The 21,833-nt window shown below is 31.9% G+C and overlaps 4 protein-coding genes across 7 annotated transcripts; 1 reads left to right on the forward strand and 3 right to left on the reverse strand.

Annotated features, from left to right (window-relative positions):
• Positions 1-7: 7 nt before the first annotated feature.
• On the reverse strand, positions 8-2,691 carry FRG1 (FSHD region gene 1). Its single transcript, XM_074120600.1, has 7 exons — positions 2,551-2,691; positions 2,386-2,468; positions 2,180-2,305; positions 1,947-2,113; positions 1,373-1,575; positions 865-1,080; positions 8-196 (listed from the first exon to the last, which is right to left on the reverse strand). Exons 1-6 carry the CDS (start codon positions 2,607-2,609, stop codon positions 933-935), a joined length of 786 nt encoding a protein of 261 aa, XP_073976701.1. The 5' UTR covers positions 2,610-2,691; the 3' UTR covers positions 8-196; positions 865-932.
• Positions 2,551-9,977, reverse strand: LOC141448501 (UDP-glycosyltransferase UGT4-like). 2 transcript variants are annotated; one of them, XM_074116911.1, is made up of 9 exons: positions 9,795-9,834; positions 7,708-7,728; positions 7,569-7,620; positions 6,973-7,198; positions 6,415-6,824; positions 6,150-6,338; positions 5,087-5,315; positions 4,408-4,627; positions 2,551-4,329 (listed from the first exon to the last, which is right to left on the reverse strand). In XM_074116911.1, exons 3-9 carry the CDS (start codon positions 7,581-7,583, stop codon positions 4,020-4,022), a joined length of 1,599 nt encoding a protein of 532 aa, XP_073973012.1. In that variant the 5' UTR covers positions 7,584-7,620; positions 7,708-7,728; positions 9,795-9,834; the 3' UTR covers positions 2,551-4,019. The 2 variants fall into 2 exon arrangements, with proteins under 2 accessions (XP_073973012.1, XP_073973065.1); XM_074116964.1 differs by lacking the exons at positions 7,708-7,728; positions 9,795-9,834 and adding an exon at positions 9,959-9,977.
• LOC141449264 (uncharacterized) lies at positions 9,874-12,552 on the forward strand. Its single transcript, XM_074118548.1, has 2 exons — positions 9,874-9,888; positions 9,977-12,552. Exon 2 carries the CDS (start codon positions 10,492-10,494, stop codon positions 11,668-11,670), a length of 1,179 nt encoding a protein of 392 aa, XP_073974649.1. The 5' UTR covers positions 9,874-9,888; positions 9,977-10,491; the 3' UTR covers positions 11,671-12,552.
• A 447-nt stretch (positions 12,553-12,999) lies between these two features.
• LOC141448368 (UDP-glycosyltransferase UGT4-like) lies at positions 13,000-16,755 on the reverse strand. 3 transcript variants are annotated; one of them, XM_074116838.1, is made up of 8 exons: positions 16,502-16,755; positions 16,340-16,392; positions 16,050-16,268; positions 15,506-15,915; positions 15,229-15,417; positions 14,241-14,469; positions 13,948-14,167; positions 13,000-13,870 (listed from the first exon to the last, which is right to left on the reverse strand). In XM_074116838.1, the coding sequence occupies exons 4-8, from the start codon at positions 15,893-15,895 to the stop codon at positions 13,537-13,539; spliced, it is 1,362 nt and encodes a 453-aa protein (XP_073972939.1). In that variant the 5' UTR covers positions 15,896-15,915; positions 16,050-16,268; positions 16,340-16,392; positions 16,502-16,755; the 3' UTR covers positions 13,000-13,536. The 3 variants fall into 3 exon arrangements, with proteins under 3 accessions (XP_073972939.1, XP_073972887.1, XP_073972835.1); XM_074116786.1 differs by having other exon boundaries at positions 16,022-16,268; positions 16,502-16,754; XM_074116734.1 differs by lacking the exon at positions 16,340-16,392 and having other exon boundaries at positions 16,022-16,268; positions 16,502-16,754.
• Positions 16,756-21,833: the final 5,078 nt, after the last annotated feature.

A 21,833-nucleotide genomic window follows, 5' to 3' on the forward strand; every position in this document is an offset into this window, starting at 1 on the left:
TTAGGTATACATTTTGTACAAAATTGTATTACCGACAAAATGAAATTCAGGTAACCAACGGCACAAGACTACTGATGTTAAGTGCATCGGTCCAGAAGTGATGCCCTAATTTGTCCTTTTTTTTTATTGGTCATGATTTACTCCAGACTTGCAAAAAGTGTAATAAATACCTTTTTTTTTTTTGTAAACAGGATATCTGTAAAAACAAGAAATTATAGATCAGATTCCTTCCTGTTCCGAAGTGTTTTGAATTTAGAATTTTTGTTGCTTCAGTAAAGGCTATTTTAAGAAAATTTGTTTATTTTTAAAACTTATTTTTCAACTTCTCCAGACATATATATCTAGTAGAGTTCTAAAAACCTGCTGTACCAGAGAATTAAGTTACAAGTTAGAATTTAAAAAAAAACAATATTTTTAGTACAAGAATTTAGTGGTTTCAAAACGAGTTCCCGATATACCCTCTCAGATATTTTTTTCGAGCAGGTTTTCTACACCTTCTTCACAAAATTTGTTTTCCTCCTGCTAGCGCATTCATCATGAAACCATAACAATAACTGGAATCAAACTTCTGGTAATTTTTTCTTTTTCTTTACTTGTATTTATTTTACAATTGAATCCATTTAATTGGGTTGCCCTTTAATGAATTTGTATCAACTGAACAGGCAAGTTGCACAGAGTGTTTAGATGCATGCCTCTCCTAAATGATCACCATGAAAAGGAGGCTTAGTAGCTAAGTGATGACCTTATTACTCTGCTTTGTCAAACCTAGGTCCTCTTCCATTACTTAAGTTAATTATCAAAAAGTGCTCAACTCCTAAAGTTTCGTAACAAATGAAAAAGTAAAATTCAAAATTGGTAAATTACCTTGGAAGTTCTTGAATGTTTGTACTCGCTTCTTTATCTTGTTTTCTTTTTCTCTTTTTTAAAGACGACTACTTGCAATAACGGTCTGCCTTAATTTTTGAACGTCTATCAAGCAGTGCTTCGTGAAGATTACCTTCATCTCGAGCTCTTTTCAATCCTGATCTTCCTTCGGTGCTGATTTTAATTTTTTTATCTTGAAATTTTTGAAACTTCTTCCTACAATCCAAGGAAAATAATTAATCTTATAAAAAGGTACTTTATATTAAACTTGGGTCAGGTCCCATTCCTGACGCCCTGCAGCTAAAAGAGGCTTAGCGTAAGAACCCCTTGTAGGCCCAGTAGAAGAAACCTCATTTTACAAGCCCAGTTTTATATTCAGTCATTTTGGCGTATGATCTCTTGAAATCGCCCGTCAGTACAATATTTTAAAACAAGAATCTACAGTCTACATACCCAGCATAGTTGACCCTTCTTATCATAAACATAAATAATTAAACACCCCACTTACACATAATTTAATTCGATTTCCTTAATAGATCCTTTTTCTTCTATAGGTATTTCTGGTGCACTAGTTAAGATTTTTTCTTTCTGTGATCTAATGGACAGCATCTCATTAGGTCCAGCTGTACGACTGCCTACAACTATGGAATCATCTGAGTCTCGTACAGACATAAAACAATTTGTACAACCTAATAGCGCTAATTTTCCTTCCTGAAATGAAAATAAAAAACGTTAACATAAGAAGCAAAAAATATGCTGTATCTCATAAACCAATTGCACTTTACTGATTAGTGATAAATTTGAACTCTGAATAGAAGTACTTTGCTGCTGCCGACCTTATATAACGAGGGTATTTAGGACAGGAGAAGTTGGTACGCAAAACGTAGAGAAGATATTCATTTTATTATAGTTTCTTTTACAGTACTGTACTGTGAACTATCCAAATTAGACTAACCATTATTAAAGTAGCTACAATGTTAACCAACCAAAAGAACTCGTCAGATATCAAACAATGTTTATAACGTAAACAGTCATTATTATAAAGCCCCCTTTTATGATTAAAAAAAATCAATGAATCCTACCTGAAACACAGGTTCCCATTGCTCTAAAGTACCAATAGCATCAGCCCTGCCGATCACCATACCATCTTTGGAAACACCCAGATATTTATCATAACCAGACTTAAAGGCAACTTTTGTATCATTAACTGGAATTGCAGTTAATATCTCTTCTGGCGATGGACCATCACCTAGAAAAAATATTATTTATAAATTTTTCTAACAAACTAAGTTCTAAGCTGTACTCCAAAACATACCATCATTATGAGGCATGCCCAAGGTAAAGAGCCCATTGTCCAATGCTGTTACATAGGTTTTGTGTTCAAATTCAATTGCAACAGATCCAGTAATGTCTTTTATACTGTCAATCTTTCCCCATCCTCCTGTTAAACACAACCGGATTAATAATGTTAGAACCAACACTAAAAATGCACTTATAAGATTAATGAAAATAAATGCAAACCGTGTATAATTCTATCTTCATCCTTCTTTGGTTCTTCACTGCTGCTATCTTTGTTTTTCTTCTTATCTTTCTTTTTCTTTTTGCTAAAAAAAATCTGTTTAATGAGAAAGTTACACAATCTAAAAGCTCAAATTATGGAAAAAAAAATCACCGTAAAAAACATACCTAGGTTTTTCACCTTTCAACACTAAACGACTTTTTTTCACTATTTCGTATTCGGACATATTAAAATCTATTTGTTTAAAGGGGATAAAGGTGACTCTAAAGTACAGAATTATTTAGTCTAAATGTATTACACGGATAAACGAGTTAGAGGAAGGTTTTCTGATAGCAGGTTTCGTTGTTTAAACAACAAAGATGTTACTCAGGTTTGTCAGGTTCGAGTTGTTAAATTGCCAAGTTTCTATAATATTCTTATTCCATTTTATTACCAATAAAACTTTTATCTCTTGTAAATATGTAATGTTTTTATAAACATTTGATTGACCTCTTTATTTATACATATATTTACCCTTTTTTTTCTAGAAACAATCCGAAAGTTAAGAAGTTTTTACCAATCTGTTATATTGAAATTAAAAGGTAATTTTATTCAGACATTTTCTTTTGCGAACGAGTGAAAATGTGTCCCTTTTCCCCTAATTCTGAAGGGTTCTTCAGATCTTTTGTACGTTTCGGTCTGTTCTAAAGTACCAACAGCATCAGCCCTGCCAATCGCCGTACCATCTTTGGAGACACTCAGATATTTATCATACCCAGACTTAAAGGCAACTTTTATATCATTAACTGGAATTGCAGTCTCTTCCTGGCGATGGACCGTCACCTAGTAAAAGTATTTATACATTTTTCCGTCGGCGTTGTTATGACTTCCCTTAACAAACCTTTCTTTTTCTTGAAATGTTTTAAAAATTAATTCAGCATTTTTTCATATAGATTCAGTTTTCAGTGTACGAATTATTGCAGTTACTGAGGAAAGTATATTTCAAGGAGATGCACCCGCTGTTTGGCCATTGAACGCTTCTCAAATTGCAACATTTTTTCTTAGGGTCATCCTGGCTTAGGTGATACATTTTAAAATTGGTGTCTTTGTTTAATCTTGCAATAAGAATTTTAAAATAAACAATATTTTTCGTAATTTTTACGAAGTGAAAGAAAAGAATATTGATAACAATAAAAAAAAAACTTCATAAATTGTTGAAGAATTATCCTGATTTTAATGATGGCAAAAAATGGACTTTTCATAAACCAATATTCGTTTCTTTGGGAATGTGTCAAAAATTGCTGTAATGACAGAAGTGTTTTTTCCAGGATGCTAAACAATATCATTGATTTAAATATTTCGCGGCACACAAATTTTCATTATTTCAGACTAATCTCGGAGTTTTCCTAATTATTTCAGTAGTTGTCGAATTTAGCTCCCATTTACAAAGCTAATAACATACTCTAATGTGATGGAAGTCAAACTCCAAAAGAACTGATAAATCAACATCAGAGGATGAACGTAAATCAGATAAATAAGGAAAAAATGCGTGCCGAGACGAATAAATTCAACGATTTAAGAAAATCTCATATTTGTCTTTTTTAACAACTCTTACAAAATTTTATCAATAAATAAAAATGTATTTTGTGGCATTTAATTATTCTTTCTTAGATTTTTTGTTCTTTTGCTTACAAACATTGTCTCTGAAGATAATCCGCTTTACACATCTGAAGAACAATGACAGTATTTTCTTTACAATGTAAAGAATTAAAAAGACTATCAAAGTGTAGAATGCAATTACATCCAACATGAGATATTGGTACCAGTGTAGATCTAGAACTGCTGGCCGCAAATGTGGAGCTCCTCTATGTCTGATCACATACTCTATCCAGTAGATAACATGGTCCATAGTTGGTATTGGCTGGTCTTTAAATATAGACGATCTTTCTTTAATCTTCTCTCGATATCTTTGAAAAAAAAACACAAAATAAAATGAGCCTGATTAAATAATCAAAATGGTGTAATATTTCAAGAATTTAACTTACGATGGATTGTGTAGAACTGTGTCAACTGCTTGTAGTAACTGTACATCAGTGATGGTTTGTTTATTCAAACTCACTCCAATGCCTACAGTCTCGACGAATTTAGCGTTAAATATTTGATCGGCCATAAATGGTAGTACAACCATTGGCATGGCATGGTAGACAGCTTCCATTAGACCATGCAGTCCGCCATGTGTGATGAAGAGTTTGCAGTTTGGATGTGCTGTTAAGTGCAAGAGCAACCAAAATACATTTATTAGATGTCTGCAAAGAGTGGAATCCATTTTGAATGCAATTGCTTGCATATATTTTGAAATTTATATTTCAACAAAGGTTCCGAACAAAGAAAATTTGAGCAGTGATTACAGCTCCCCGTTTTTCATTATCATCATACATAAAGATCTTGCTAATATATTTAACCAGTACTTTTTAATGCTGTTCACAGTATTTCAGTGCTCAACAAATCCAGGGGCGATTAGCATTTAGGGCATAAAACTGCCCGAATATGGTTAAAATTTCAGTGAAATTTACCTGTAATACGATCTTACGAGGTGTGGCTGATATTTACGATTTACTGGTGATTATTTTTACGATAATATTTCAAATAATAAATTCACTCATCACCCCTAGTGTTCAGATGCACTAACACATAATTTGCTAAAGAATATACATTCACACTTACCTAATATTTCCGACTGTGGAAACCAACTTCTAATTTCTATATTTTTACCAGAAACTTTTTTTAATAAACTGGGATCATCCAATTTCAGAAGTACTTTAAGCTTTAATTTTCCTATTGCTGACAATATGGCGTCTTGCGCCAATGGTTCTAAAAATGAAATCTGGAAATATGAACCAAAACTGAGATAGATTACTCCATCTTTAGCATCGTCCATAATCTTCTGAAGGTCCTACAAAAAAATAAAATAAATAAATATTTTTAAAAAGTTCATACCAAGTTTATTATTTTAATGCTTTTTACTCCACTAATAATTTTTAACACCGGGATGCCTTGATACTGCGCGGAAATTAGCTTAATAAATTAATGAAACACTTATTCAACTTTTATCCCCCAAATTTAGCCATCCTTTCCTGGAAGAAAAACCCCTTCCAGAAACAGCCATCCGGAGTGCTTACAATATCGCAAGATATCCTTAAAAGTCCCCAAACATTCGCTTCCGAATGGACTTCTCTCGGATGATTGAACCTTTTTTTGGCGAAACAGACATCCCAATAGAGTAATAATACTCAGCCCTCACATAATCATCAGAATTCACCACACTTTCTACTATGTAGTTGAAATAACTACTCCCTAGTGTCTCAACACTCTTCCAAAAGAGAGGTGTATCCAACAAGGTGTTCTGTAAGAATTCAAAACGTCCAAATCCACTTAGCCAAAAAAAAAAGAACAGTACTTTCTCCGAGAAGTGCCTCGTGTTTTAGAGACTCCCATCTCTACTATTCACTCTCTTTAAAGTAAAGATGTAGAAGGTTGAATTGGAAAGACCCACCAAGGCCATTGTAGGTTGACTAGACTCAAGGTACTCGTCACGCTTGGTCAAAGAAGATTTTGGAAGTCAATAGTTTTTTTTTTTTTTTAAATTGGAGACCTAAGTCTCGTTAATTGCAAGATTTCACGTTGTTTTAGGCCGGTGTACCAAGACACTTTGAATTAGCTAATACAACTCTTTCTCCAAGTACCGGAATTTAAAGATAAAACATTAAAAATTTCCAAATTTACTCACAGCTGGTAGTTTATCAGGACCCTGTGCATTAATACCTCCGAATAGCACAACATTTTTATGCAATGGTACTGGATATCCAACAGCCATATTGTAATCCATCAATGTTAACGATGTAGTTCTCAACAATTCTTGAATCTGAGGTAGATTTTCTGAACCGGGATATTTGAAGTATTCCCTCATGATAGCATCCTGTAATGTTTCACAACAAGGTTTTACACGATACAATTTTCTAACTAGAGCATAATATTTTCACGCATCTACTTACCTGTTTATTTAGATAATACAAATCACTCCCGATAATGTCCAAATAGTAGACTAAAAAATTTAATACACGTTCCAGAAACGTCATATGATCAGAATAGCCTAGTTTATTAAGCGGTGAATATGAAAGTGGTAAGTGATTTCCGGTCAGATGCGCCGATAGAGGGAAAAAAAATGCTGGCATTATGTTTATGATTGGTGCATTAAATTTATGGCCAAATGCAACGAACGGTTCCTGGATGAAAAATGTTTCCGCTAAGATGAGATCGAATTTGGAATCTGTATCGTGGATCAATCTCTGCACTTGTTCAAATTTTAAAGCTCTTGGCATGCTTTCAAATCCAAATTCCCATAGAATAGTTATCTTAGAGATAAAATCATCTTTCGTAAGTATATCTTTTACTATAGATGTATCTTCAAGATTAACAAAAAAATAAATAAATAAAATAAATCTTTTTTATAAATAGTAAATAGTGGAATCAATAATAAAAATTTAACGATAACATACGTGCATTGTACTTATACATATATTTATATCAGTGTATATGAATTCCATACTTACCAAATAAATCATTGAGAACATTAGGAACTAAAATTTCTGTCAGATTAGCGACTGGAGTTTTCTGCGGAAATGGACTGACGAGGGTGACATTGTGTCCTCTAATTGCTAATTCCTTAAAAATAGGCATGAAATTCATTGTATGACTGACGAAAGGCATGGGAACCATCACTAGAATGTTTGCAGTGTTTCCTGAAGTCACTAAAAAAGTCACCAGGATAAGAATGTTCTGCAATGGGAAAAAAAGTGTGATTAGTGGTTTACTGAGAGCGCAAGATAGGAAAAAAGAGAGACAAGATCTATGATGAAGAACTTGCTCGAAAGCATGAAGAAGGATATGTAGAAGACCAACAGAGAATTAGCTATCATAGAAAGATGATAGACTTAAACTTCAAATTCCCTTCTAAAAGATCGTGCTTGATCACATTTATCTAAATTAATCACGCTGAAAATTCAATAACTTGACTAATTCAAGAACATTCATGCATCATTGAGCTCATCACTGAATCCGAGATAGATTTAGTGATTTTTTGCAGGAAACTATGGGGGGGGGGAAATCGTTTTATTAAATCTAAGACAAATACAAGCACTATGTTTACCTGAAACTTAGTCATGTTGTGTGTTGTGTTTACATTAATTGATTATCCTTTCCTGAAAAAAATTGGAATTAATAACATGGAATATTATACAGATTTCTAGAATTGTAGATCCATAAACCTAGAGGTACAAGATGGCAACCTTCACAAGGGCAGTATGGATGTTAGAACTAGTGATGGGCTATTTGAGCGGACTCGTTCCATTGGAACGAGTCCGATGGTGGAACGAGTTGATTCAAATCCCTATTTTTAAAAAAAGTGATTCCGCCCCGCCCCAAAAAATTTAGGCAAATAAAAATGAAAATGAGGCAGCAGAAGGTTTGGAACGATTAAACATAAGAACAAATGTCACGCAATTTATTATATTATTATATCATTAAATGTTAGCTTTCCCAGTTAATAACAAAACTATATTTCTTTAACACACATTGAGTACTATCCCTAATTTCCAATTGCTCTGATAAATATAAAATTAACAACGTAATACAAATATTAACACAAAAATAGGCTAGTCAAATATAAATTAAAGCAATGCAGTTTTGTCATTATCTAGCTTGACCACTAGAAGACTGGAGTTAACTTACTTCAAGAGTATTCAAGGTAGAGAAACGGAAATGGGTAGGAAATTATTCCATAAAAATTCTAACCCTTCAAAATTATAATTACTCATAATATTTATTAACTAAGAATTGAATATCAAGCTTTTAAAATATTATCTTATTGTTTTACAAAAAGAAAAAGCTGTGTGCTTAATCTTAAACTTAGCGCTGGACACTCTTACTCTCATCTTCATTGGCGTAAGCTTGAACGTGTACATGTCAGCTAGACGGTCAAAGTAAAACTGGGCCAAAATTTAGTATTACCTAACTGGTTTACTTAGTGTAGTATCCCTCCCACTCTATCACCTATTTCACAAACATTCATCGATTGAAAATATTTTTTAGTTAAATATTCGTTTCATTGGAATACAAAAAACATTATAACGCTTTCTTAAGATGATTTGAATTTTTAAAATTTGTTTTTGTCCATTACTCTTATAAAATACGAAGAATTTCAAATAAAATATAATATACAAACACAGAATGATCTAGTGTGCAGGTGGAGTCAGTCGTAGTTACCATGACAACGGAACCGTTAAACGACTCCGGCCCAGCTCTAGCATTTTCATTGGTTAAATCCACTGGAGTTGGTGGAGTCGAATCCGGAGTGATTTAAATCCTTTTGAAACCGGACTCGTTCCATTTTTTCGTTCACTGAATCTAGCCAATAGAAATTGCTGGAGCTGGAACCGGAGTTGTTTAACGGTTCCATTGCTATGGTAACGAGGACTGACTCCACCTGCATACTAGATCATTGTGTTTGTATATTATATTTTATTTGAAATTCTTCGTATTATATAAGAGTAATGGACAAAAACAAATTTTAAAAATTAAAATCATCTTAAGAAAGCGTTATAATGTTTTTTGTATTCAAATAAAACGAATATTTAACTAAAAATTATTTCCAATCGATGAATGTTTGTGAAATTGGTGATAGAGTGGGAGGGATACTGCAGTAAGTAAACCAATTAGGTAATACTAAATTTTGGCTCAGTGTTACTTTGACTGTCTCACGGTCATGTACACGGTTAAACTTACCCAATGAAGATAAGAATAAGAGTGTCCAGCGCTATGTTAAAGATTAAGCACACAGCTTTTTCTTTTCGTAAGATAATAAGATAATATTTTTAAAGCTTGATATACAAGTCCTAGTAAATAAATATTTCTTTATTTATGAGTAATTATCATTTTGCTTGAAGGGTTAGAATTTTTTTTATGGGAATAATTTCCTACCCATTTCCGTTTCTCTACCTTGGATCCTCTTGAAGCACGTTAACTCCAGTCTTCCAGTGGTCAAGCTAGATAATGACTAAACATCATTGCTTTAATTTTTATAATTGACTAGTCTATTTTTATGTTAATTTTTGTGTTACGTTGTTAATTTTATATTTATCAGTGCAATTGGAAATTAGGGATAGTACTCAATGTGTGTTAAAGAAATATAGTTTTGTTATTAACTGGGAAAGCTAACATTTAATGATATTTTTTAATGAATTGCGTGACATTTTTACTAATGCATAGGGTAAGTACAGAGACCGGAATCGGTGAACGAGTTGTTGGAATCGATTCCAACCCTGGAACTGATTCAAATCCAACGAGTCCAAAGACGGACTCGTTCTGCCCATCACTAGTTAGAACTAAATGAATTGTCACTTTAGTTATCTACTCTCACTACAATCTGTAGTCATATACTATAACGAAACCTATCTTATCTTAAGTATTGGGTAAATAATCTAATCATAATTTAAATTAGCTAATAATGAATTTTTGAAATGAATTGAACTTTTAGGTTACCTTTTTTTTTATTTTTAGTTCTGAACAGTCATATACTGTAACATAGTGTGTTGAGTGGTGGGAGTCTAAGGGACCCGCCGCCCAAAAGGGAAGAAGAGGGGAGTTAGTTGTAGAAAAGTAAGGAGGGGAGTCACCTACCATCCGCCAGGGCCCGAAGACCAATTGGTAAAATATTTTATTTTGAGCTCATTAATTTTAAATTTTAATTAACTTAATTATTTAAATTTTGTATTTGTAGGGAACTTTAACTGTTTTATTATTTTAGTTTATTTTTGGTTTACATAACTTGTAACCCAGCTGGCGTCATTCTTTAATTTAAAGAAATATACTTTGGTTTGTTCAGTTTCAAATGCGTTTTTTTTTATTTTTTATTTGTTTGATATATCACCACTTCTAAGGACAACTATAATGTTGCATTTGGCACCCGCTCCAGGGACTCAAGAAAATTGCTTGTACGAACCAACAGGAGACCCTCTGCGTTATTAATTAACGATTTTGTATAAAATAAATTGATTGGCGCCCGAATAGTAAAAATGTCAAAGAAAAGAGAAAAAAGGGATGGAAGTAACGAAATGGAATCAGCGGAAAAGTTTTCGAGTTTAGAATCTCTGATAAAACAAATGGCAACAGACCAAGCAAAACAAATGAATTTATTAAACCAGAATTTTGAAAGGGTGAATTATGAGGTATTGAGTATGAAAGATACTCTTACAGAAAATAATGACATGGTGCGGGGTAATACGGATCAGATAATAAAAGTGACAAAAGTGGTAGAAGATCTAGAACAAGAGTTAGCAGTTGAAAGGAAGAAGAGGGAGAAAAGTTTCGATATGTTATACATGAATATGAAAACATCAGTAGAAGAACAGAAACATTACATCAAGAACCAAACTGAAGAGTTAAGCAACAACATTTTAACAAAAATTCAAAACCACATTGCCGTGATTGAAGATAACCGAAATGAATGGACGAAAGAATGTGATGGGAAGTTAGAAGACATCGAACAGAGAATCAACAGAATAGAAATGCGAGAACTGCCGAGTGTGCAAGGTGGTGGAGCAATGGACCTGTGTAACATAAAATGCCGAGTTAGGTTTGTGGATACACAGAAACAAAACCCGATAGAATTCTTGAAGGAGTTTGAGCGAAAATATAAATCACTAAGTGATAAGATTAAGATTGAAATTTTCGAACAACATCTAGACGGAAGAGGTATGGCTTGGTTTCAGTTGGTAGTCGATAAAATAAAAACCTTCGACGAATTAAAGCAAAAATTTATCAACTATTTTTGGGACGATGTTGAACAGGGCAAGGCAGTCGAAGTACTTCAAACTGGAAGATTCGATGTATCTGATGCTCGTAAAGCAGATGAATACGCAATGATTGTTTATCAAATGTGCAAGAATGTGGATAAATTTCCAATCTCAGAGACTAAAATGTTACAATTAATAGCTAAACATTTTGGAAATACTTTCGCACAAGCAGTGGTTGTACAAGGTATACAAGATTTCGAAATTTTTCTAAAAGTTTTGAATGGATTTCCGCTTGAAACTATACATCGAGAGTGCAGGAGGTCAGAGTTTAAACCATTTAATGAACGAACATCAAATCCAAGATATCAGCAAAACAGCAATCAACAGTATTCAAGACACAACCCACAATGGCTACCATCAGATAACGCCGAAGGAGCTAAAGGTTCAAAAAACGAGTAAATTCTGTCGAATACCACCAAAATTGTCACTTACGGAAGAATAATCGCGATAAAAGGTATTCGACACAAATGAAAAGGAAATTTAGGCCAAATAGTAATTACAAAGTTTGGATGGAAAATCAGAAACAACTGTTTTCAGCAAAAAAAAAAAAATAAAAATAAAAATAAATAAATTCGTAAAAGGATATAATTATAGAAATATCAATTTTGAAAGAAAATCACAAAATAAGAATAAGATACAAACTGAGTTTTTTAAAAAGGATAACGGCAAATATCAAAGAGTTTTTTATAACACTAACTGGCTTAAAAATAGCAAAGAGCAGAATTCAAGGATTAGTGAACAGAATTCTTATAGAGAAAGAAGTTCAAACGTTACCGACACTGCGGACAACAATATTCAATATTCAAGTAATGGTCATTCAATAGAAGATAATGTTTATGATATTAGTATTTTAACAAAAAGTTGGGGAGATTTACTATTAGATGAAGGAAGACAGGCAGATTCGCAAATTAAGGAAGCTTCGTCCATTTCTCCTTACGAAGAAATGTCTTTTCGTCGGTGGGCATAATGTAACATAGTGTGTTGAGTGGTGGGAGTCTAAGGGACCCGCCGCCCAAAAGGGAAGAAGAGGGGAGTTAGTTGTAGAAAAGTAAGGAGGGGAGTCACCTACCATCCGCCAGGGCCCGAAGACCAATTGGTAAAATATTTTATTTTGAGCTCATTAATTTTAAATTTTAATTAACTTAATTATTTAAATTTTGTATTTTAAGGGAACTTTAACTGTTTTATTATTTTAGTTTATTTTTGGTTTACATAACTTGTAACCCAGCTGGCGTCATTCTTTAATTTAAAGAAATATACTTTGGTTTGTTCAGTTTCAAATGCGTTTTTTTTTATTTTTTATTTGTTTGATATATCACCACTTCTAAGGACAACTATAATGTTGCAATACTTTATCTTGTTATGATTCTCAAGTTCATAACTCTTAAAATTTCTTCAAAAATTTAAGATGTCTTCTTTTGAATCAAATGACCCTTTTGAGGCTTTGGAAGTCTTAGCAAAAACAAAACCTTTCATGCATTAAACTGAAAAGCTGTATATTTTGCAAACTTTCGCTTCTTACCGAACTTATGTAGCTTTAAATGTATTTCTGAATCCAACGACAGAGCAGATCATTATTTAATTACCGTCTATTCTCCATCAACTTCGCCAATTGTTTTCTGGTTGTATCGATCGCAGATCATCCGTATACCCAATTTGAACACCCAATAGTGTCTTACAATTAATTACAAAGGAACATTTTATCGAAGGTAAAGGTTTTAAGATAAATATCATTCAAAGCTAAGCTTTATTAAACAAACTAGATGGAACTTTAAAGGATTGAAACTTGATTAACAAATGACTACTATTATCTTAAATTACCTGCCTAAGATTCAGAAGAGCTTTCCTCACATCATCCAATTTAAGAAATACGAATATTTTCAAAGAATAAGCATTCAAAAAAAGGATTACAAATAAATAAATATCTCAAACATACTTAAAATTTAAACTTCCTGGTAAGGTTTCTACGAGCATAGAATAAAACATTAATTAAAGGGACGAAAAAGAAATTATTTTCTGCAGTGAATTTCAAATATGGATCTCAAAAAACTAAGAAATTAGAAAACTGAAACTTAATAGTCCACTAGGACATAAGGAGTGAGCTTTAGGGAATTGGGTGAATGTTTCAGAAGAGTTTTAAAGATCCAGGAACTGTTAATGAATTTTTAGAAACCCAAGATATTTTTAAAGAGTTCAAAAATGCAAATATATCCTTATTAGGTATATATTTTGGTTTATAATCGCCTTAAATTAAATAAATAGAATTTATTCCTTTTTAGATATCTTTTTGTACGTCCTTTGATTTGATAAGTCCTTACTTTCACAATCTTTATCACTGAAGATAAAGCACTTTATACATCTGATAAACAATGATAGTATTGTCTTTACAATGTAGAGAATTACACCGACTGTTAAGGAATAGAATGCAATTACATCCAACATGAGATATTGGTACCAGTGGAGATCTAGAACGGCTGGCCGTAAGTGTGGAGCGCCTCTATGTCTGATCACATACTCTATCCAGTAGATAACATGGTCCATAGTTGGTATTGGCTGGTCTTTGAATATAGCCGATCTTTCTTGAATCTTCTCTTGATATCTTGAAAAGAAAGAGAAAATATAATTAGCCTGATAAAAATAAGCAAAATAATCGTTAAATAGAAAATCTAAACTCACAATGGATTTTGAAGCACTCTTTCGACTGCTTCTAGTACTAGTTCTTCATGAATGGTTTCTCTTTCCAATTTCATCCCAATACCTACAGTTTCCACGAATTTAGCGTTAAAATACTGATCAGCCATGAATGGGACTACAACCATGGGCACAGCATGGTAGACAGCTTCCATCAGACCATGTATTCCGCCATGTGTGATGAAGAGTTTGCAGTTTGGATGAGCTGTAAATATAGACCCAAATAACAATAATGAAGGGCTCTTCATACTGATTTTGAGGATATAAAATACCTTCACCTAATACTGCCGACTGTGGATACCAAGATCTAACTACTATATTCTTGCTAGAATAATTCTGTAATAAACTGGGATCATCTAATTTCAGAAGTACTTTATATTTTAATTTTCCTAAAGCTGAGAGTATAGCGTCCTGCACAAATGGTTCTAAAAATGAAATCTTGAAGAATGTACCAAAACTAAAATAGATTATTCCATCATTAGCATTGTCCATTATCTTCTGATGATCCTAAAAAAAAGAAAAATGCAATTAACAAACCTTTTGTTCAATTAACTTTTTTAAGCGTTTATTTTGATTACAGATGAAAAAGTTCGATCAAAGTATGAATAAATTCTGTTACAAAGTGATGGAGCTGCTTAAAATAATCACGGTCCTATAGTTTTTTAATTGTATACTTTGTTTTTTCAATTTTTGATTAGCTAATTCTGTCATTAGAATTCAACAGTTCAAATATCAAAGGTAAGTGAGAAGGATTACCGATGAAGAACAGTACTAACCCAGTATCGGCTCCACGGAATATGTTTTTTACATTCTTTCTGTTGATAAACCCAGATTCCACAAATTACAGCACCTTCACGTGCCGTATTAACATTAAGATACAAATCCCATTTCTTTAAATTTTTGTTTTGTATTATGATTGGACAGGTATTAATCTGCAAATAAGCTCGATAATTCTGTCGATATCTATTTCGATTATTCTATCGAATAATCGATTTCTAACCTATATAGGTAGTATATATCTCTAATTTGCGGAGCATGCCGGGAAACGGCTTTTTGATCCTGATTGCTAGGAATGTGTTCGAGAGCTTTCCACACTGGTTTCCTCGGTGATTTAATACGCTTCTGTTGAGCTCAATGAATATCTCAGGCAGCTTTTTTCCCCCCCTTATTAATAAAATTGAATGTGGCTAAACAATTTCTCCCCATTTCAGGTCTTCATTTCTGATTTAAAGCTTCATGAAAATTAAAATTTCGAAATGAACTTACAGCTGGAAGTTTGCCAGAACCATGCACATTAATACCTCCGAATAGAATAACATTTTTATGTAATGGTACTGGATATCCTATGGCAAAATTATAATCTATCAACGTTAACGAGGTATTTCTCAGAAGGTCTTGAATTGAAGGTAGATTTTCTGAACCTGGATACTTGAAGTATTCCCTCATGAGGGCGTCCTGCGGTGAAAAAAGAAAACAAAATATAGGCAACAAATTTAGGGAATTTATCCTAATTAGAAAATTACTTTTGCACTAGGGTACTTACCTGTTTTTCAAGATAATACAACTCACCGGCAACAATATTAAAATAATAGCCAAAGAAATTATTTACTCTTTCAATGAACGTCATACGATCATTTTGAACTAGTCTAGTAAGTGGTGAATATGCAAGTGGTAAGTGATTTCCGCTTAGATGTGCAGGTAGAGGAAACAAAAATGCTGGCATAATGTTCACAACTGGTGCATTGAATTTATGGCCAAAAGCAACAAATGGTTCTTGGACGCACCATGTTTCCGCTATGACAAGATCAAATTTGGCATCTGCACTTTTGATCAATTTTTGTACTGATTCGAATTTTAAAGCTATTGGAATACTTTCTAAAGCGAATTTCCATAACATAGTTGTACCAGAGATTAGATCATCTTTGCTGATCATAGTTTTTGCTGTGGATGAATCTTTATAATAAAAACACAAGAAAATAGTTTAATAAAAACATTTCTTTAAAAAACTTTTTAATGTAAAACAAATAAGTAATAGGAAGTAAAGAGATTTTACACTGACCGAATAAATTATTAAGAATATTCGGTACCACAATGTCCGTCAGGTTTGGTACAGGTGTCTTCTGTGGAAATGGACTGACAACGGTGACATTATGTCCTCTGACGGCTAATTCCTTGAAAATAGGCAGGAAGTTCATTGTGTGGCTTTTAAAGGGCATTGGGACCATCACTAGAATATTGGCTGCATTTCCAGTTGTTATTGAAATCGTCACAATGATAGCTATGCTTTGTAATGAAAAAATTGAAAACTGTAAAAGAAAAAAGAAAAATTGTCATTTTCATTCACTCCTGACTGTGGTTAAACCGTGAGAATATGTACCTAGAGGGGAACTTCACCGGTGTTCTAGACCAGGTATAGCTAACCGATATTGTCTGGAATAAGGATAGTGCCTTATTATAAAACTGGAACGGGGACTGATTAAGTTAGGAATAAAAAACTAAGCCTAGCGGCCTAGATCCACCTATTTATGGAAATATGTACCTGAAAAGATCCTGCAGCCATGTTGTAAGATTTAAAGGTTACAGATTATTCTCTACAAATATTCAAAAGAAGTTATTGATTCAAAAATGAAATGAATTAACAAAATAAAAATCACAATAATTCAAACACGAAAAATATATGGCAAAGAGCAATTAATTAGCACTTAATTTCATTTGCTGTCCTTGGCCAATGAAAAGATTCAAATAAGATAGTACACTGATACCACTACCTGCGGCCTATTATAAGAGACACCAATCTTATCTATAGTACTAGATATACCACAAATATCCTAATTTATAAATACAAATCAACAAATAATAATAGTATTAACGTTAAACATCTAAATTTCACGGAAAGGAATTGGAAGACCATAAAATCTAAGTAATCGGCCAATTAGAGAATTTTAACTATCATTACAAATAGAATCGGCGACATATTGACACGTCCAAATTAAAAAAATGAATCTAAAAAACAAAAGAAAAACTAGGAAATAATAGCTACATTATCCAGCCAATTCATGTATTTACAGTCGCATGAACTTCAGCCGAGCATATGAAAAATGCGCCACCTAAGTTTGAAATAAAAATTAAAAACTGACGAAAAAATAGGACAAATTACAAAGAGTGACATTGACAAAAATGAAAATTACCATATTTTAGCATAAACCATCGATATCTATCAAAAAACATTTAAAATATTGACAAAATATCTCGTTTCCCATTAAAAAAAATTCTATCTATTTTAGCACTAATGTAGAATACAACTGTCACATCAATTGAAAGAAATTTTAACATTGCAGTAGTACAAGAGATATAAAAAGTTAAACTTTACGTACCTTTAACATACTTTAAACTTTGTATCGTAATATCTCCATTTCTATCAAAGGGATTTTTATCTAATTTGGCTCTTTTGTAGAGTTTAATTATCTGTAGAATAGAGTGAAATATGAACATTTTAGCTTCATTAGTATAGGAGATATAAGAAGTTAAACTTTACGTACCTTTAACATACTTTAAACTTTGTATCGTAATATCTCCATTTCTATCAAAGGGATTTTTATCTAATTTGGCTCTTTTGTAGAGTTTAATTATCTGTAGAATAGAGTGAAATATGAACATTTTAGCTTCATTAGTATAGGAGATATAAGAAGGTAAAGTTTAGGTATCTTTCACATACTCTAAACTTTGAATCGTAATATCTCCATTTCTATCGAAGGGATTTCTATCTAATTTGGCTCCTTTGTAGAGTTTAATTATCTGTAGATTCGAGTGTAATATGAACATTCTTGCTGCAGTAGTATAGGAGAAATAAGAAGTTAAAGTTTAGGTATCTTTCACATACTTTAAACTTTGAATCGTAATATCTCCATTTCTATCGAAGGGATTTTTATTTAATTTGGCTCTATTGTAGAGTTTAGCTATCTGAACAGTAGAGTGAAATATTAACATTCTAGCTGGATTAGTACAGGAGATATAAGAAGTTAAAGTTTATGTATCTTTCACATACTCTAAACTTTGATTCGTAATATCTCCATTTCTATCGAAGCGATTTGTATCTAATTTCGCTATTTGGCTCTTTTGTAGAGTTTAATTATCTGTAGAATAGAGTGAAATATGAACATTTTAGCTTCATTAGTATAGGAGATATAAGAAGCTAAAGTTTAGGTATCTTTCACATACTCTAAACTTTGAATCGTAATATCTCCATTTCTATCGAAGGGATTTCTATCTAATTTGGCTCCTTTGTAGAGTTTAATTATCTCTAGATTCGAGTGTAATATGAACATTCTTGCTGCAGTAGTATAGGAGATATAAGAAGTTAAAGTTTTTGTATCTTTCAGATTCTCTAAACTTTGATTCGTAATATTTCCATTTCTATCGAAGGGATTTCTATCTAATTTGACTCAATTGTGGAGTTTAACTATCTGTAAAATAGAGTGAAATATTAACATTCTAGCTTCATTAGTATAGGAGATATAAGAAGTTAAAGTTTAGGTATCTTTCACATACTCTAAACTTTGAATCGTAATATCTCCATTTCTATCGAAGAGATTCCTATCTAATTTGGCTCTTTTGTAGAGATTAACTATCTGTACAATAGAGTGAAATATTAGCATTCTAGCTTCATTAGTATAGGAGATATAAGAAGTTAAAGTTTAGGTATCTCTCACATACTCTAAACTTTGAATCGTAATATCTCCATTTCTATCGAAAGAATTTCTATCTAATTTGACTCAATTGTGGAGTTTAACTATCTGTACAATAGAGTGAAATATTAACGTTCTAGCTGTATTAGTATAGGAGATATAAGAAGTTAAAGTTTAGGTATCTTTCACATACTCTAAATTTTGATTGGTAATATCTCCATTTCTATAGAAGCGATTTCTATCTAATTTCGCTATTTTCTAGAGTTTAACTATCTCTACAATTGAATGAAATTTTAACATTCTAGCTGTATTAGTATAGGAGATATAAGAAGTTAAAGTTTACGTAACTTTCGAATAATCTAAATATTGATTCGTAATATCTCCATTTCTATCGAAGGGATTTCTATCTAATTTGGCTATTTTCTAGAGTTTAACTATCTCTACAATTGAATGAAATTTTAACATTCTAGCTGTATTAGTATAGGAGATATAAGAAGTTAAAGTTTACGTATCTTTCACTTACTCTAAACTTTGATTCGTAATATCTCCATTTCTATCAAAGGGATTTCTATCTTATTTTGCTCAATTGTAGAGTTTAACGATCTGTACAATAGAGTGAAATATTAACATTCTAGCTGTATTAGTATAGGAGATATAAGAAGTTAAAATTAAGGTATCTTTCACATACTCTAAACTTTGATTCGTAATATCTCCATTTCTATCGAAGCGATTTGTATCTAATTTCGCTATTTTCTAGAGTTTAACTATCTCTACAATTGAATGAAATTTTAATATTCTAGCTGCAGTAGTTCATGAGATATAACAAGGTAAATTTTACGTATATTTCATATACTTTAAACATTGAATCGTAATAACTCCATTTCCATCAAAGGGATTTTTATTTAATTTGGCTCTTTTGTAGTGTTTAGATATCTGTGCCATAGAGTGAAATATTAATATTCTAGCTGTATTAGTATAGGAGATATAAGAAGTTAAAGTTTACGTATCTTTCACATACTCTATATATTGATTCGTAATATCTCCATTTCTATCGAAGGGATTTCTATCTAATTTTGCTATTTTCTAGAGTTTAACTATCTCTACAATTGAATGAAATTTTAATATTCTAGCTGCAGTAGTTCATGAGATAAAAGAAGTTAAAGTTTAGGTATCTTTCACATACTTCAAAACTTTGAATCGTAATATCTCCATTTCTATCGAAGGGATTTTTATTTAATTTGGCTCTAATGTAGAGTTTAGCTATCTGAACAGTAGAGTGAAATATTAACATTCTAGCTGGATTAGTATAGGAGATATAAGAAGTTAAAATTTATGTATCTTTCACATACTCTAAATTTTGATTCGTAATATCTCCATTTCTATCGAAAGGATTTCTATCTAATTTGGCACAATTGTAGAGTTTAACTACCTGTACAATAGAGTGAAATATTAACATTCTAGCTGTATTAGTATAGGAGATATAAGAAGGTAAATTTTACGTATCTTACACATACTTTAAACTTTGAATCGTAATATCTCCATTTCTATCGAAGGGTTTTCTATCTAATTTGGCTTAATTGTGGAGTTCAACTATCAGTACAATAGAGTGAAATATTAACCTTCTAGATGTATTAGTATAGGAGATATAAGAAGTTAAAGTTTACGTAACTTACACATAATCTAAATATTGATTCGTAATATCTCCATTTCTATCGAAGGGATTTCTATCTAATTTGGCTATTTTCTAGAGTTTAACTATCTCTACAATTGAATGAAATTTTAACATTCTAGCTGTATTAGTATAGGAGATATAAGAAGTTAAAGTTTAGGTATCTTTCACATACTCTAAACATTGATTCGTAATATCTCCATTTCTATCAAAGGGATTTCTATCTAATTTTGCTCAATTGTAGAGTTCATCGATCTGTACAATAGAGTGAAATATTAACATTCTAGCTGTATTAGTATAGGAGATATAAGAAGGTAAATTTTACGTATCTTACACATACTTTAAACTTTGAATCGTAATATCTCCATTTCTATCGAAGGGTTTTCTATCTAATTTGGCTCCTTTGTAGAGTTTAATTATCTCTAGATTCGAGTGTAATATGAACATTCTTGCTGCAGTAGTATAGGAGATATAAGAAGTTAAAGTTTTTGTATCTTTCAGATTCTCTAAAATTTGATTCGTAATATTTCCATTTCTATTGAAGGGATTTCTATCTAATTTGACTCAATTGTGGAGTTTAACTATCTGTAAAATAGAGTGAAATATTAACATTCTAGCTTCATTAGTATAGGAGATATAAGAAGTTAAAGTTTAGGTATCTTTCACATACTCCAAACTTTGAATCGTAATATCTCCATTTCTATCGAAGAGATTCCTATCTAATTTGGCTCTTTTGTTGAGATTAACTATCTGTACAATAAAGTGAAATATTAGCATTCTAGCTTCATTAGTATAGGAGATATAAGAAGTTAAAGTTTAGGTATCTCTCACATACTCTAAACTTTGAATCGTAATATCTCCATTTCTATCGAAGAGATTTCTATCTAATTCGGCTCATTTGTAGAGATTAACTATCTGTACAATAGAGTGAAATATTAGCATTCTAGCTTCATTAGTATAGGAGATATAAGAAGTTAAAGTTTAGGTATCTTTCACATACTCTAAATTTTGATTGGTAATATCTCCATTTCTATAGAAGCGATTTCTATCTAATTTGGCTCCTTTGTAGAGTTTAATTATCTCTAGATTCGAGTGTAATATGAACATTCTTGCTTCATTAGTATAGGAGACATAAGAAGTTAAAGTTTAGGTATCTTTCACATACTCTAAATTTTGATTGGTAATATCTCCATTTCTATAGAAGCGATTTCTATCTAATTTGGCTCCTTTGTAGAGTTTAATTATCTCTAGATTCGAGTGTAATATGAACATTCTTGCTGTATTAGTATAGGAGATATAAGAAGTTAAAGTTTACGTATCTTACACATACTTTAAACTTTGAATCGTAATATCTCCATTTCTATCGAAGGGAATTCTATCTAATTTGGCTTAATTGTGGAGTTCAACTATCAGTACAATAGAGTGAAATATTAACCTTCTAGATGTATTAGTATAGGAGATATAAGAAGTTAAAGTTTACGTAACTTACACATAATCTAAATATTGATTCGTAATAT

The sequence above is a fragment of the Rhodnius prolixus genome, unplaced genomic scaffold (genome assembly GCF_049639745.1).
Source record: "Rhodnius prolixus isolate KJV_2025 unplaced genomic scaffold, Rpr scaffold_1, whole genome shotgun sequence".
NCBI classification, from domain to species: Eukaryota; Metazoa; Arthropoda; class Insecta; order Hemiptera; family Reduviidae; genus Rhodnius; species Rhodnius prolixus.